Source organism: Hyaena hyaena, unplaced genomic scaffold (assembly GCF_003009895.1).
Source record: "Hyaena hyaena isolate Hyena2069 unplaced genomic scaffold, ASM300989v1 scaffold_130, whole genome shotgun sequence".
Classification (NCBI taxonomy): domain Eukaryota; kingdom Metazoa; phylum Chordata; class Mammalia; order Carnivora; family Hyaenidae; genus Hyaena; species Hyaena hyaena.
In genome coordinates, this window is record NW_024080762.1 from 668,316 (window position 1) to 685,559 (window position 17,244).

At 38.5% G+C, this 17,244-nt stretch overlaps 1 protein-coding gene across 3 annotated transcripts in view; it reads right to left on the minus strand.

The window, feature by feature from the left end:
* Window positions 1–17,244, minus strand: part of NEO1 (neogenin 1) — a 242,688-nt gene that overhangs the window by 141,612 nt on the left and 83,832 nt on the right. For all 3 annotated transcript variants that reach the window (XM_039237865.1, XM_039237864.1, XM_039237863.1), the window contains exon 5: window positions 958–1,094. In XM_039237865.1, the coding sequence (XP_039093796.1) occupies window positions 958–1,094 (137 nt within the window). The remainder of the gene's footprint in view (window positions 1–957; window positions 1,095–17,244) is intronic.

Here is a 17,244-nt window from a genome sequence, read left to right on the forward strand (position 1 = left end):
ACGTGGCTATCATAATTCCTACTCTAAAACCCAACAGTGTACTAAGAAACTTTCATAAAAATATGAAACAACCCCAAATCACAGGTCAGTAAGTATTTTATCAAATATAATACAATTTGAGACAAGCTAATAATGAATATCATGAGCCCATATATACTTCTACATACCCAAGCAATGGTGAATTTTCCTGAAAGTAATAGAAAAGTCATTAAAAAATTTTTTGAAACAAAGATAAATGAAGGTATAGATAAATCATAGGAGAGAGAGCAAATACTCCTCTGAGGGTACACTGCAATATGGAGGAAGAGCAAGGGAGACAGGATAAAGAAGAGATTATATGTACATGCCATGTTCATTTTCTCTGACTTCTCAATCAGAGAACTTGTAAGAGGAGATGCTGTAATGGCCAACATTAGTTGAACAGAAAGAAATACATCATCATCAGAGAGATGACCCTGTTACATTGAGAGTCACAATGCATTCCGTCCTGGGTGATCTATTCTCCTGAAAGGAGGGAACAATACTTAGGAGATAAGTGGCTCTAGGTCAGAGTACAAGAAGTCTCTGTGAGAAAGCATCCTGAGACAAGAAGAGTGAACTGAACCTTCCAGATGCCCCAGAACACAGCACTCCCCACTCTACCACCACCACCACCACTACAGATAATACCAATAACTGAGTTCTTACCATATTCTGGTCACATATTCTAGGAGGTTTACAAATATTAACTCTTCTAATCCTTAGAAAAACTTCAATGAGGTAAGAACTCTTATTATCTCCATTTTACAGATGAGGTAAATGAGGGCCAGAGAGGTTAATTTCCTATAGTATGAACCTAAAGAATCTATCTTAAAGCTCAGGGTTTTAACGATTTTTCCTGTACTGCCTTTCACTTTAATGTTAAATAATTAACAAACCCATAAACAGAATTTATTCGTACAGGAAATAGTTACATACCTTGTACTGTAAGCTCTGCTTGAGCTTCAATTGTCTCATTTCCATTATCAGCTATACAAAAGTAAGTCCCCGCGTCATCCTCAGTGATATCACTGATCTCCAGACTACCACCTGCCAGCAATGCCAATTTTTCAGAGCTGTATAAAAAATATGGATACATTTCAGAGTTAGGAAAATAACTGAGAAACTCTCCACATAAAGCAGACAAAACACTTGAACAGCATTATTATTTATACGGCTACAGAAGGACTAACATAAAATCAGCAGAATATAATTTAGTCCAATTTGCTTTGCTCATATTTTATATGCATAAATATCACAAACACAAACTGAAATGTTACAGTGAATTATCTCCACCACTTCTAATCACTCTCAAAAGCAGACCACTTTTGTAACCAATTCCACTCCTCATAGTCCATCCCTGCCTCCTAACTCTGCCCAATTTTCCTGCAAATTAGGTAATTATGAAGTCTGGAATCAATCTGAGAGCCACTCCATTACAGTATGCCATAGTGAGAGGACGAATGGAGAGGGTAAAATGTCAGATCAGAAACAAAGTCATGGGCCCACAGGGCCTACTGAAAGTTTCCTATGGTGGCCTGGCTCAGAAGGGGAGGAAAAGGGCAGGGAAGGGAGAGTACACGGCTGCCAGGGGGCAGCTCTCTGGGTGTGGCTGCCGGGCGAGAATCAGCCATTAGTAACAAGGATGCCCCACTATAACCCAAATCTACAGAGTGATTTAAATTTTTTAAAGAGAATATTTAAAGAAAAAGTAAAGTGATCCTAGAACATCGAGGAAGCAATCACAAATCAATATTCTCATCAAATTTTTATAAAGTGAAGTTTAGTTGATTTAGAGAGTTTGTAGAGTTATAACTTTATTTTTATTTTGAAGTTCTATGTCTAACCTGGTTTTCATACACAGATTTCTTTCTCTCAAATTTTAATACTGTCACATTTCCTATCTGTATCTATGTTCAATGAAAAATGTTCTGATTATAATTTGGCTTCTCATATAAAATTCCTGCTGTGCAAAAAATAGAGAAAATGACTATTCTGTGCCACAATTATTTTTTTTTTTACAAATAGTTTATTGTCAAATTAGTTTCCACATAACACTCAGTGCTCATCCCCATAAGTGTCCTCCTCTATGCCCATCCCCCCCTCCCCCCCCACATCCATCAGTCCTCAGTTTTTGTCAGCATTCAAGAGTCTCTCATGGTTTGCCTCTCTCCCTTTCCCCCACCATTTCCGCCCTTCTTCTCCCCCTTGGTCCTCCGTCAAGTTCCTCCTAATCCTCCTATACGTGCAAACATACGATATTTGTCCTTCTCTGCCTGACTTATTTCACTCAGCATAACACCCTCAAGGTCCATCCATGTTGCTACACATGGCCAGATTTCATTCTTTCTCATTGCCATGTAGTATTCCATGGTATAGATAAACCACATCTTCTTGATCCATTCATCTGTTGATGGACACTTAGGCTCTTTCCATGTTTTGGCTATTGTGGAGAGTGCTGCTATGAACATTGGGGTACATGTGCTCCTATGCCTCAGCATTTCTGTATCCCTTGGGTAAATTCCTAGCAGTGCTATTGCTGGGTCATAAGGGAGTTCTATTGTTAGTTTCCTGAGGAACCTCCACACTGTTTTCCAGAGGGGCTGTACCAGTTTACATTCCCACCAACAGTGTAGGAGGGTGCCCGTTTCTCCACATCCTCGCCAGCATCTAGAGTTCTCTGATTTGCTCATTTTAGCCACTCTGACTGGCGTGAGGTGGTATCTCAGTGTGGTTTTGATTTGTATTTCCCTGATGAGGAGGGATGCTGAGCATCGTTTCATGTGTCTGTTGGCCATCTGGATGTCCTCTTTGGAGAAGTGTCTGTTCATGTCTTCTGCCCATTTCTTCACTGGGTTGTTTGTTTTTCGGGCGTGTAGTTTGGTGAGTTCCTTATAGATTCTGGATATTAACCCTTTATCTGATATGTCATTTGCAACTATCTTTTCCCATTCCGTTGGTTGCCTATTAATTTTCTGGGTTGTTTCCTTGGCTGTGCAGAAGCTTTTAATCTTGATGAGGTCCCAACAGTTTATTTTTGCTCTTGATTCCCTTGCTTTTGGGGATGTGTCAAGTAAGAAGTTGCTGCGGTGGAGGTCAAGGAGGTTGTTTCCTGCTTTCTCCTCTAGGGTGTTGATAGTTTCCTGTCTCACGTTCAGGTCCTTTATCCATTTTGAGTTGATTTTTGTGCATGGTGTGAGAAAATGATCTAGTTTCATTCTTCTGCATGTTGCTGTCCAGTTCTCCCAACACCATCTGTTAAAAAGGCTGTCTTTTTTCCATTGGATATTCTTTCCTGCTTTGTCAAAGATCAGTTGGCTGTATACTTTTGGGTCCACTTCTGAGTTCTCAATTCTGTTCCATTGGTCTATGTGTCTGTTTTTGTGCCAATACCATACTGTCTTGAGGATGACAGCTTTGTAGTAGAGGCTGAAGTCTGGGATGGTGATACCTCCCGTTTTGGTTTTATTTTTCAGTATTACTTTGGCTATTCGGGGTCTTTTGTGGTTCCATACAAATTTTTGGATAGTTTGTTCTAGTTTTGAGAAGTATGCTGGTGCAATTTTGATTGGAATTGCATTGAATGTGTAGAGTGCTTTAGGTAGTAATGACATCTTAACTATATTTATTCTTCCTATCCATGAGCATGGAATGTTTTTCCATTTCTTTGTGTCTTCTTCAATTTCCTTCATAAGTTTTCTATAGTTTTCATCATACAGATCTCTTGTATCCTTGGTTAGGTTTATTCCGAGGTATTTTATGGTTTTTTGTGCAATTGTGAATGGGATCAGTTTCTTGATTTCTCTTTCTGTTGCTTCATTATTGGTGTATAAAAATGCAACCGATTTCTGTACGTTGATTTTGTACCCTGCAACTTGGCTGAATTCTTGGATCAGTTCTAGTAGGCTTCTGGTGGAGTCTGTCGGGTTTTCTATGTAGAGTATCATGTCATCTGCGAAGAGTGAAAGTTTGACTTCCTCTTTGCCAATTCTGATGCCTTTGATTTCCTTTTGTTGTCTGATGGCTGATGCTAGGACTTCCAGCACTATGTTAAACAACAGTGGTGAGAGTGGACATCCCTGTCGTGTTCCTGATCTCAGGGGGAAAGCTTTCAGTTTTTCCCCGTTGAGGATGATGTTAGCTGAAGGCTTCTCATAGATGTCTGTGCCACAATTATAATTCTCAACCTAAATAAACTGCTCTTCTGGCTTAAATGTCAATACACTGTTAGCCTGAGTAATTAGTCTTCCTGAATCTGATAAACAAGATTAAGTTTCTGAACAAAGAACAAGGAAAACCAGAATAAGGTTTGGTGACTTCTCTAAGAAATACCCAGCAAGGTCACGACGAAACTTTATCAAGTGGCCTTCCAATCTGAAACATCTCTACTATGCCCTCACCTCCCAATTTACTGTGATGAGGCAGAGAAGCAATACAACGTATCATGGAGCAGAGCACTGACTACTAGGATAAGATAGAGAGGTAAGACAGGGTTTCCATGCCTCAAAAAATAGGAAAAATTTACAAAACTTAAAATCCTCTATTTCACCGTTAGACAAAATCACTACTCATCTTAAGAAATGGAAAACAATGTTCATGAGTGGAAATTCAGCAATATACATATGATACCCAGCTGAGGGGAACATAACTTGAAATACTAGTTGGTATGGCACTTCTGAACTGACAGTAATTTATATCTAATAGTTATACTAAAGACTACTCCTGTTACTTGCCTTGCCTCATATTTGCCATAACTGAGTGTCACTACAGATGTCAGTCTTTCTGAATGGAAATGATTTTACTCCCTTAAGAGAAGCTTGGGAGGAAGAATGTCCATTGGCTTGGCAGAATTCATTTAACTTGTTCACCTGCTGATATACTGGCTTATAGTAAAAGGTCAGTCAAGTCTTTAGAACGCCAAAATTCAAAGATACAAGCACAAGGAACAATATGTGAGAAGTTTATGTCTGGTCACTGAACCCAAGTTAGATGGAGTGTTGCTGGACAAAGGGAGTATGTGTGTGTATCCCTGAGTAGTCTGGGTCAGTCTAAGAAAAGCTTAGTGTGCTAAGGAGACTTTTTTTTTTGGCCAAGGAAAAGGCTTTTAAGTGGATAAATCACATAATTTAGGAAGGGGAAGGGGAAGAAGAGGAAGGGGAAAAAACTAGAATCAGAAAGTTTGGTTGTAAAATCATTATAATGGTACAGAATTAAAAAGAAAAAGATGAACTATGGGCAACAGCAACAGAGGTAAAGAGAAAGCAAAAAGTACTGACCACTCTTAGAAATGATGCAGGAGAAGGTAAGGAGAGGGATTTTTCCACTCATTTAGCAAAGATTTGTTGGTGTGCCCCAGCGTGTCAGGTAGTAGCTGGGGTGTAGCAGTGAGCAAAAAAAAAAAAAACAGTGCTCCCATGCAACTCAGTGGGAAAGACACACACAAAAGATGGTAATTCTTACAAAATGGCATACCAGAAGAACCTACCAGGAAATTAGAAATAAAGAAATATTCTGACCAAAGTAACCCTTGGACTGAAATCTGAAGAATGAGGAGGAGCTAACCAATAATGAAAAGGAGAAAAAGATTTCAGAAGCTAGGACTAGTGTATGCAAAGGAACAGTGGCAGAAAGGACTACAGTGTATTTGGGGATCTAAAAATAACCAGTGTGGTCTGGTTTAAGAGAGGGGGGGGGGGAAAAGAGAGAAAGAGGAGAAAGGAGCCAGACCACACAAGGTTTTGAAAGTCATTTTAATAATTTGAGTCCTTAAACTAAAAACAATGAAAATCCATTAAATATTTTAAAAAGTGGGTAGGGGGTTGACAATGATGTTATGAGATCCAAGCTTTGAAAAGGTCACTCTGCCAGAGTGTGAAGATGTATCTGGAAAGAGGCCAGAGTAAGTATGGGAAGAACAGGAGACTATTGAAGTAACTGAGTTGACAGTTGACAGTAGCATGGAATCAGGTGACAGCAACATAGACGGCTTCCAGAGACAGTTAGGAGGTACCGCAAAAGCTCTCATACACGGATTAGAGAGAGAAGCTGAGGAAGAGACACGTGTCAAGGAAGACTCTTAAGGACAGGGTAGGGTGTGTGAAGGAGAAAACAAAAGGAAATTTGCTTGTTCAATTCGTTTTTTTGTTTGGTGTGTTGTTATTTGAGTGAGAGAGAGAGAGCTAAGCCTTTTTATAGGCAAAAGAAAAGGAGCCAATGGAGAGGGAAATTTTTGAAAAGAGGATTCATGAAAGTGCTGGAGAAAAATGGAAAGTAGTAAGATCTAGAGCACAAAAGGACTTCTTAGATGTCTCTTCCCTTAAAACAGCAGAAAAAGAACAGTAGGTGAAAGCTAAGTCTTACATACTTTCTGGCACAAAATGTATTCTCTTCTATTTTTTTTCCGTTCAACTTTTTATTATGAGGTAACTTCAGTTCTAAGAAATACAGAGAGATCAAAGATCCCGTGTACTCTTTCCCCAGTTTCTCCCAATGCTAACCTTGTAGAATACAACATCACAGTTGGGGTCGTGACACTTCCACAACCACCAAGGACCCTTCACACGGCCATTTACAGCCGCACTCTCTTCCCTCCTACTCTCCTGTCTTCATTAACCCCTGGCAACCACTAGTCTGTTCTCCACTTCAGTAACTTTGTCATTTCAAGAAGAATGTTATATAAACAGTATCATACAGTAAATGACCTTTGGGGATTGGCTTTTCTCACTCAGCATAATTCTCCAGAGATTCATCCATTTATCCACGTTGTTGCACGTATCACTGGTTCATTCCTTTTATTGCTCAGCGGTAATTCCACAGTAGGGATATACCACAATTTGTTTAACCATTTGCTCAATCAAGGATTGATGCTCAATCTGGGTTGTTTCTAGTTTGGGGCTATTATGAATAAAGCTGCTGTAAGTATACACATACAGACTTCTGTGTGAACATTAAGTTCATTTCTATGTGATAAATGCCCAAGAGTGTAAATGTTAGGTCATACCACAGTTGCAACATGTTAAGCTTTTAAAGAAACTGCCTGTTTTTCAGAGTGACTATACCATTTTGACATTCCTATCAGCACTGTCAGAGCGATTCCATTCTTTCAAATCCTTGACATCATTTGATGCTGTCACTTTTTTAAAAGTTTAGCTATTCTGATAGATACGCAGCAATATCTTACTGTGATTTTAACTTGCACCTCTCTAATGGCTAATGATGTTAAACAACTTCTCTTGGGTTTATCTGCCAGCGGTATATATTCTCCAGTGAAACGTTTATTTGTTTTGCCAATTTCTAATTGGATAATATGCTTGGTACTGCTGAGTTTGAAAGATCTTTATACATTTTAGATACTAGTGTTTTGTTGAAGATGTGGTTTGCAAGTATTTTCTTCTACTCTGTAGCTTATCCTTTCATCCTCTTCACAGAGCAAAAGTTTTTAATTTTGGTGAAATCCAATTTTCAAAAAAGCACGCTTTGCTGTTAAATCTGGTAACTCTTTGCCTAGCCCTAGCTCCTGGTTTTCTCCTAGATTTCTTTTCTCAACTTTCATTTTGCATTTCACACTTGGGTCCATGAGTTAATTTTCCTTATGAGGTGCGAGACATAGGTTGAGGTTCAATTTGATTATCTAGGGATGGGCGACCAACTGCTCTTGCAGCAGTTGTCGAAAGGGCTATTTTTCCTCCATTGATCTGCTTTTATATCTTTGTCAAAAATTAGTTGAGCATTTTTGTTTGGGTTTACATTTGGATTCTCTATTCTGTCCCAATGATATAGTGACTATCCTCCCACAACACCATACAATCCTGATCACTGTAGTTGTACAATAAGTCCTGAAATCAGGTAGACTGATTCCTCTCACTTACACACACACACACACACACACACACACACACACACACACACACAAAGCCCTGTTAATTATTCCAGTTCCTCTGCTTTTCCATATAAATTTTAGAATAATCTTGTCTGTATCTACAAAGGATCTTGCTGGGATTTTGACAGATATTGAGTTAACTTGTGTGTCAACTTGAAAAGAACTGACATCTTTAGTACTGAGTCTTCCAATCCATAGACACCGTAGATCTATTTATTTAGATCTTTGATATCTTTCATTAGCATTTCATAGTTTTTCATATACAAATCTAACAAGTACTGTTGAATCATACCTAAGTATTTCAATTTTTTGTGAGTGACTGTAAATGCTATTATATCGGTAACTTCAGTGTTCACACATTCATTGCTAATATACAGAAATACAATTGATTTTTTTCAACAAACACTTTTAAATGGAAAGATATACATTTATATGCTTAGAATCACTACATAAACAAGAGTTCCAAAAGTGTAAACTCCTTTGTATAAACTTATCTCTGCGCATTTGTTCATTATAAAGAGCCCGGATCATCTTGGGCAATTTTCCTCCATTCCTGAAGGATGGCCATCCAGTTTCCTCCTAGTGGCCAGGAATGTTCTCCATTTCTCTTCCTGTTCTCAAGGACTAAAGTTGTCTTAATTCTTCTTCAGTGAGCCTTGGCATTGAAGGCATTGAAGCTTAGGGCAGTCTTGAAGAAGAGAAATTAGGAGCAGTACAGGTTAGCTCTTTTTTTCAATGACTTTGAACTGCCCTTCTCAAAACATACCTGGCTTACCCTGGCTTGGCTTTTTCCTCTGCTGCCTGGGTCTGTTTACCCACTCTTGTTTCCTGGTGCCTAATTTCTGTTTTATAATCTAGATTCTTTTTTTAATTTTCCTCCCATCATGGTAAGTGTGCTCTTTAATCCTCATCACCTATTTCACCCATCCCCCCTCTACTTCCCATGCAGTAACCTAACCATTATCTTGTTCTCTATAGTTAAGGGCCTGTTTCTTGGTTTGTCTTTTTTTTTTTTAACATTTGCTCATTTGTTTTGTTTCTTAAATTACACATGAGATCATCCAGTATTTGTCTTTCTCTGACTTATTTCCGTTAGCATTATACTCTCTAGCTCCATCCATGTCATTGCAAATTCAAGATTTCATTCTATGACTAAATAATATTCCTGTGTGTGTGTGTGTGTGTGTATACATATACCACATCTTCTTTATCTATTCATTTATCAATGAACACTTGGGTGGAGAGAAAGGTAAACAAACTATAAAAGACTCAGAAAGACAGCAAACTGAGGGAGATGGGTGGGGGATGGGCAAGACGGGTGATGGGTAATAAGGAGGGCACTTGTTATGATGAGCACTAGGTTATTATATGTAAATGATAAATCACTGCATTCTACTCCTGAAACCAATCTGCACTGTATGTCAACTAACCAGAATGCAAATAAAAATTTGGAAGAAGAAAAAATAACAAAATAAGAATTTTTATGTTTATATTCATGGGGTATACGGGGCTACAGTTTTCTTTTTTGTACTACCTTCATCTGGTCTGGCATCAGAGTGATACTAGCTTTAATTCCTTCTCTCTTTTTTAAGTGTTTATTTTGAGAAAAAGAGGGAGAGAATGAGAACACGTGTGTGAGCAGGGGAGAGACAGAGAGGGAGAGAGAATCCCAAGTAGGCTTTAGGCTGTCAGCACATAGTGTGATGCAGGACTCAATCTCAACCATGAGATCATGACCTAGGCTGAAACCAAGCGTTAGAAGCTTAACCAATTAAGCCACCCAGGTACCCCTAATTCTTCCTCTTCTATTTTCTGGACTGTGTAGAACTGATGTTAATTCTTCTTTAAACATTAGAATTCTCCGTGAAGCTATGCGGGCCTGGAGGCTTCTTTTTTGGGAACCTTTTCTTCTAATTTGTTTATTTTGAGAGAGAGACCATGGGTGTCTAGGGACTGAGAGAGCTGGAGAGTGAATTCCAAGCAGCCTCCATGCCGAGAAAGCACAAAGCCTGACACGAGGCTTGAACTCATGAACTGTGAGATCATGACCTGAGCCAAAATCAAGAGTCAGATATTTAACTGACTGAGCCACCCAGGTGCCCCTCTTTTTTGGGAGTTTTAAAATTACAAAGTCAAGGGGTGCCTGGGTGGCTCAGTCGGTTGAGTGCCCGACTTCGGCTCCGGTCATGTTCTCACTGTTTGTGAGTTCAAGCCCCATGTCGGGCTCTATGCTGACAGCTCAGAGCCTGGAGCCTGCTTCGGAGTTGTGTCTCCCGCTCTCTCTGCCCCTCCTATGATCATGCTCTGTTTCTCTCTCTCAATCTCTCTCTCTCTCTCAATGATAAATAAATGTTAAAAAGAATAAAAAATAAAATAAAATTACAAAGTCAATCTCTTTAACAAAGACCTATTCAAATTATCTATTTCACATTGGGCTAGATGTGGTAGGCTGCATTTTTGAGCAAACAGTTTATTTTGTATAAGTTGTCCAATTTACATGTGTATAGTTACCTGTAGTGTTCCCTTATTATCATTTTGATGTCTGCAGGATCTGTAGTAGCATCCCCTGTTTCAGCCCTAATACTAAATACTGATCACCGAATCTTCTTTTTTTGTAGTTCAAGGAGTCTTTCCTCTGTCCCATCCAGTCTGCAGCTGAAACAATCCACTGAGTTTTTAATTTTTTTTTTCTTTTTTATGTCTCGGTTCAAAATTTTCCACTAGGTTCCTTAAAACTATTTATTTGAGGAGACTTTTCTCTGTATTTGTTGAGATACTCTTTTTTTTTTCCCTTTGGAGAGAAAGAAAGTGTGCGAGTGGGGGATGGGCAGAGAGAAGGAGAGAGAATCCCAAGCAGGCTCCACTCTGAGCACAGAGCTCAACTCAGGGCTCGAGTTCACCACCACAAGATCATGACCTGAGCCAGTATCAAGAGTCAGATATCTAACCACCTGAGCCACCCATGTGCCCCTTTCTGGAGATACTCTATTTTTTCATTTGTGTCAAATGTGTTTGTAATTGCTTACAGAAGCATTTTTATGGTGACTGGTAACAGATAATTCTAAAGCCTGCCATCTCAGTGTTAGTTAGCATCTATTGTCTCTTCTCTTTTGAGATTTTCCTGGTTCTTGGTATAATGAGTGATTTAAAACACATTTTTTAATGTTTATTTACTTCTGAAGGAGAGACAAAGTGCAAGCTAGGGAGGGGCAGAGAGAGGGAGACACAGAATCCGAAGCAGACTCCAGGCTCTGAGCTGTCAGCACAGAGTCCAATGCGAGGCTCGAACGCACAGGTCGCAAGATCATGACCTGAACCGAAGTCGGACATCCAAATGACTAAGCCACCCACGTGCCCCTGATGAATGATTTTAAATTGAAATCTGGATATCTGGGGTATTTTGAGACTCTGGATCTCACTATTGTTTTAGCTGGCTTCTTCTGACACTGCTTTAGCAGAGGAAGGGGGAGGTACCACCTCATCAGTGTCAGATGGAGGCAAAAGTTCAGGTTCCTCACTCAGTCTCCATTTTAATATCCAAGGGGAGGAGGAAATTCCTCATTATTCCTTAACAGTCAGAAATCCCCATGAGGCTTCCACTGATTGATACTACCTCTTGGCTGGATGCAGAAGGAATGTCTCATTACCATTCTCCCCATGGTGTCCACTGACCATGGAGAGGGGGCGACTCAATACTACATGATGGTGAAAGTTCTGACTCTCCATGAGGTCTCCTTTGATGCCACCCCAGTGTGGAAGGGAAGGACTGTCTTTTATCGCCAGACAAGATGAAAGCCCATACTCCTCACGTGGTTTCTATTAATACAGCAGAAGAGGGGGCCCAGAAATGGACTGGTTGAGATTAAAGTTTTGGCTCCTTATTTAGTCTCTGATACCATATAGGTTGGGTGATCTCATTATAACCTGGTAAGGGTGGAAGTCTAGGCTTCCATGTGGCCTTGACTGGCATGGGTGAAGGTGGGGCCACAATTTCTTCTGTAGTAGAAATAGGTGTGATTACAGTCTAACACTTCTCGTCTTGCTACACTTCTCCTTTCCTGGTCTTCAATCTAAAGAGAGTATACTTATGTTCAGAGCATTTTTTTAATGTGCCTCTTGGCATTTCCAGATTGCCAGCTTCTTCAGCTCAAGTTAAGACACATAAAACAAAAACAAAACCCAAGGAACTCATGATCATGTTGTAACTTGGGTCCCAAGGTTTTTAACCAGTCTCTCTCCATCTTTCAGTCTTATGTTTGTTTTACATATAATGTCTGGGGTTTTCAGTAGTAGGAAGAACAGGAAAAAATTTATCTATTCCATCTTCCCAGAAATGGAAGTCCTCCGTTTGTTTTTTAGGTAATCTAATTTTTTTACTATTGTCAATTATAATAACATTAAGCATTTTTATAGCTGTAACTTGTTCATTTGCAGCTGGATTCTGATCTATCATTGCACCAAAACAGAAATTACATGGTTACTAAATTACTTTGTGCCGTCAGTTCCTCTACATTTTAGCATTTATATTTTCTCGATTCTCTCCCTTTAAAATAAAACAACTCAATGAATGGGATACATTGCCACCACCCTTCCTTCAATACTATGTTTGGTTTAGATCTAAACAAATTTGATCAAAAGATTAAGTAAATACATCAATTCTTAAGTTATAAAAATGATGGTAATGTTTCATTTATTTATCTTAATGGTCAAAAAATATGTATTTAGTTAGTTTCAAGTTTTTATTTAAATTCCATTTAGTAAACATATAGCAATAACATTAGTTTCAGGACTAGAATTTAGTGATTCATCACTTACACAGTGCTCATCACAACAAGTGCATTCCTAATACCCATCACCAATTTAACCCATCTCTTACCCACCTTCTTTCCAGAAACCTTTAGTTTGTTCCCTATAGTTAAAAGTCTGTTTTGGGGCACCTGGGTGGCTCAGTTGGTTAAGTGTTTGACTTCAGCTCAGGTCATGATCTCACGGTTCATGCGTTCAAGTCTCGCATCAGGTTCTGTGCAGACAGCTCAGAACCTGAAGCCTGCTTCAGATTCTTTATCTCCTTCTCTCTCTGCCCCTCCCCAAAAATAAATAAACATTTAAAATAATTTTTTTAAAAAGAGTCTGTTTTATGGTTTGCCTCCTCTCCCCACACAATGTTCATCTGTTTCACATGTGAGTGAAATCATATGGTATATGTCTTTGATTGATTTCACTTAGCATAAACTCTCTAGCTCTATACACATCACTACAAATGGCAAGATTTCTTTCTTTTTGATGGCTGAGTAATATTCCATCGGAGGTATACCATATCTTCTTAACTCCTCAATTGATGAACATTTGGGCTCTTTCCATGATTTGGCTATTGTTGATAATTCTGCTATAAACATCAGGGTACATGTGCCCCTCTGAATCAGTATTTTTAAATCCTTTGGGTAAATACCTAGCAGTGCAATTGATGGATCATACGGCAGTTCTATTTTTAACTTTTTGAGGAACCTCCATACTGTTTTCCAAAGTAGCTACACCAGTTTACATTCCCACCAACAGTGGGATTCCCACCAACTCTGCATCCTTTTTAAAATCTGCTGTCTTGGGGCGCCTGGGTGGCTTAGTCAGTTAAGCGTCCGACTTTCGCTTAGGTCGTGATCTCGCGGTTCGTGGGTATGAGCCCCACGTTGCGCTCTGTGCTGACTGCCAGCTCAGAGCCTGGAGCCTGTTTCAGAGTCTGTGACTCCCTCTCTCTCTGACCTTCCCCTTCTCACGCTGTCTCTCTCTCTCCTAGAAATAAATAAAAATTAAAAAAATAAAATAAAATCTGCTGTCTTGTGTTAATTTTAGCCATTTTGACAGGTGTGAGGTAGTATTTCAATGTGGTTTGGATTTGTATTTCCCTGATGATAGGTGATGTTGAACAATTTTTCATGTGCCTGTTAGCCATCTGTTATGTTTTCTTTGGAAAAATGTCTATTCATGTCTTCTGCCCATTTCTTAAGTGGATTATTTGGTTTTTGGGTGTTTTGATAAGTTCTTTATAGATTTTGGATACTAACCCTTTATCAAAAGGATCATTTGCAAATATCTTCTCCCATTCCTTCAGTGTCCTTTAGTCTTGTTGATTGTTTCCTTCACCAAGAAGGAGGTTTTTATCTTGATCAAGTCACAATAGTTCATGTTTGCTTTCATTTCCCTTGCCTCTTGGAGAGGTGTCTAGTAAGAAGTTGCTACAGCCAAAGTCAAAGTGGTTGCTGCCTGTGTTCTTCTCTAGGATTTTAATGGTTTTCTATCTAACGCTGAGGTCTTTCATCATTTTGAATTTATCATTTTGTCTGGTGTAAGAAAGTGGTCCAGTTTCATTCTTCTGCAAGTTGCTGTTCAGTTTTCCAAACACCATTTGTTGAGAGACCTTTTTCCATTGAATATTCTTTCCTGCTTTGTTGAAGATGAGTTGACCATAAAGTTATGGGTCCATTTCTGGGTTTTCTATTCTGTTCCATTGGTCTATGTGTTTATTTTTGTGCCAGTACCATACTGTCTTGATGACTACAGCTTTGTAACATAGCTTGAAGTCCACAATCATCATGCCTCCAACTTTGCTCATTTATTTTTCAGGATTGCTTTGACTATTTGGAGTCTTTTGTGGGTCCATACAAACTTGAGGACTGTCTGTTCTAGCTGTGAAAAACACTGGTGGTATTTTGATAGGGACTGAATTAAATGTGTAGATTGCTTTGGGTAGTTTAGACATTTTAACAATAATTGTTCTTTCAATCCATAAGCATGGGATGTTTTTCCACTTCTTTGTGTCATCTTCAAACACTTTCCTTCAGAAGTGTTCCATAGTTTTCAGTGTATAGAACTTTCAACTCTCTGGTTAAATTTATTCCTAAGTTTCTTATGTTTTTGGTGAAATTGTAAATTGGATCTATTCCTTAATTTCTCTTTCTGCTGCTTCATCATTTGTATAGAAATCCAACAGATTTCTGTACGTTGATTTTTATATTCTGTGACTTTACTTATTTTGTGGATCAGTTCTAACAACTTTTTTGGTGGACTCTTTTGGGTTTTCTACATAGAGTATCATATCATCCACAAATAGTGAAAATTGGATTTCTTCCTTGCCATTTTGGATGCCTTTTATTTCTTTTTGTTGTCTGACTGCTAAGGCCAAAACTTCCAGTACTATGTTAAATAGTAATGGTGAGGGTGGACAACCCTGTCCTGTTCCTACCCATAGAAGAAAAGCTCTCAGTTTTTCCCCATTGAGAATGATATTAGCTGTGGGCCTTTTCATATACGGCCTTTATGACGTTGAGGTATGTTCCCTCTATCTCTACTATATTGAAGGCTTTGATAAAAAAATGGATGCTGTACTTTGTCCAATGCTTTTTCTGCATCTTTTGAGAGGATCATATGGTTCTTACCATTTCTTTTATTGATATGGTGTATATGTTGATTGATTTGCCAATAATGAACGACCCTTGCAACCCAGGAATAAATCCCATTTGATTGTGGTGAATGATTCTTTTAATGTACTGTTGGATTTCATTTGTTAGCATTTTGTTGAGAATTTTTGCATACCCGTTTATCAGGGATATTGGCCTAGAATTCTCTTTTTTAGTAGTGTCTTTGTCTAGTTTTGGAATCAATGTAATTCCGGCCTCATAGAATGAGTCTGGAAGTTTTCCTTTCATTTCTACTTTTTGAAACAGTTTGAGAAGAAAAGGTATTAACTCTTGTTTAAATGTTTGGTAGAAGGGTGCCTGCGTGGCTCAGTCGGTTAAACATCTGATTTCAGCTCAGGTCATGTCCTCACAGTTCATGAGTTGGAGTCCCACAACAGGCTCTGCTGACAACTCAGAAATTGGAGCCTGCTATGGATTCTGTGTCTCCCTCTCTTTGCCCCTACCCCACTCATGCTCTGTTTCTGTCTCTCAAAAAGGAATAAATGTTAAAAAAAATTTTTTTTTAATGTTTGGTAGAATTCCCCTGGGAAGCAATCTGGCCCTGGACTTTTGTTTGTTGAGACATTTTGGATTACTGTTTCAATTTCTTTGCTGGTTGTCAATCTGTTCAAGTTTTCTATTTCTTCCTATTTCAATTTTGGTAGTTTATGTGTTTCTAGAAATTTATCCACTGCTTACAGACTGCCCAATTTGTTGGCAGGTAATTTTTCACAAAATTCTCTTATAATTGTTTGATTTTCTGTTGTGTTGGTTGTGATCTCTCCTCTCTATTTGTGATTTTATTTATTTGGGTCCTTTCTCTCTTCTCTTTGGTAAGTCTTCCTAGGAGTTTGTCAGTTTTATTTCTTTCAAAGAACCAGCTCCAGGTTTCAATGATCTGTTCCACTGGGTTTTGTTTCTAGATCATTTATTTCTGCTTGATCTTTATTACTTCCATTCTTCTGCTGGGTTTTGGCTTCATTTGTTGTTCACTTTCTAGGTCACTTAGGGGTAAGGTTAGATTATATATTTGAGATTTTTCTTGCTTCTTGAGGTAGGCCTGTATTGAAATATTCTTCCCTTTTATGACCTCTTTTGCAGCATCACAAAAGTTTTGGGCTGTCACATTTTCATTATCATTTGTTTCCATGTATTTTTTTATTTCTTCTTTTATTTCCTAGTTGACCCATTTATTCTTTAGTAGGATGCCTTTAACCTCCATGTGTATGTGGTCTTTCCAATTTTTTTCTTGTGGTTGACTTCAAGTTTCATAGTATTGTGGTCAGAAAACATGCACAGTGTGATCCCAACTTTTTGTACTTGTTGAAGCCTGATTTATGACCTAGTATATGACCTATTCTGGAAATTTTCCCATGTGCACTCAAAAATAATGTCTATCTTGCTGCTTTAGGATGAAATGTTCTGAATATATCTCTTAAGTCCATCTAGACCAGTGTGTCATTCAAAGTCACTCTTTCCTTGTTGATTTTCTACTTAATCCATCCACTGACGTTAGGTGAGATATTAAAGTTCCCTACTTTTATTGTATTATTATAAATGAGTTCCTTTATGTTTGTTTTACCTATTTGGGTGCTCCAAGCTAGGGGCATAAACATTTACAATTGTTAGGTCTTCTTGTTGGAAAAACACTTTTATTATGATCCAGTACCCTTCTTTATCTCTTGCTACAATCTTCAGTTTAAAATCTAGTTTGTCTGATACTCAGTATTGCTACTCTTTCTTATGATGTCCATTAACATGGTAAATGGCTCTCTATCCCCTCACTTTCAATCTGCAGGTGTCTTTAGGTCTAAAATGAGTCCCTTATTGACAGCATATAGATGGGTCTTGTTTTTTCTATCCATTCTGACATCTTATGTCTTTTGATTATTTAGT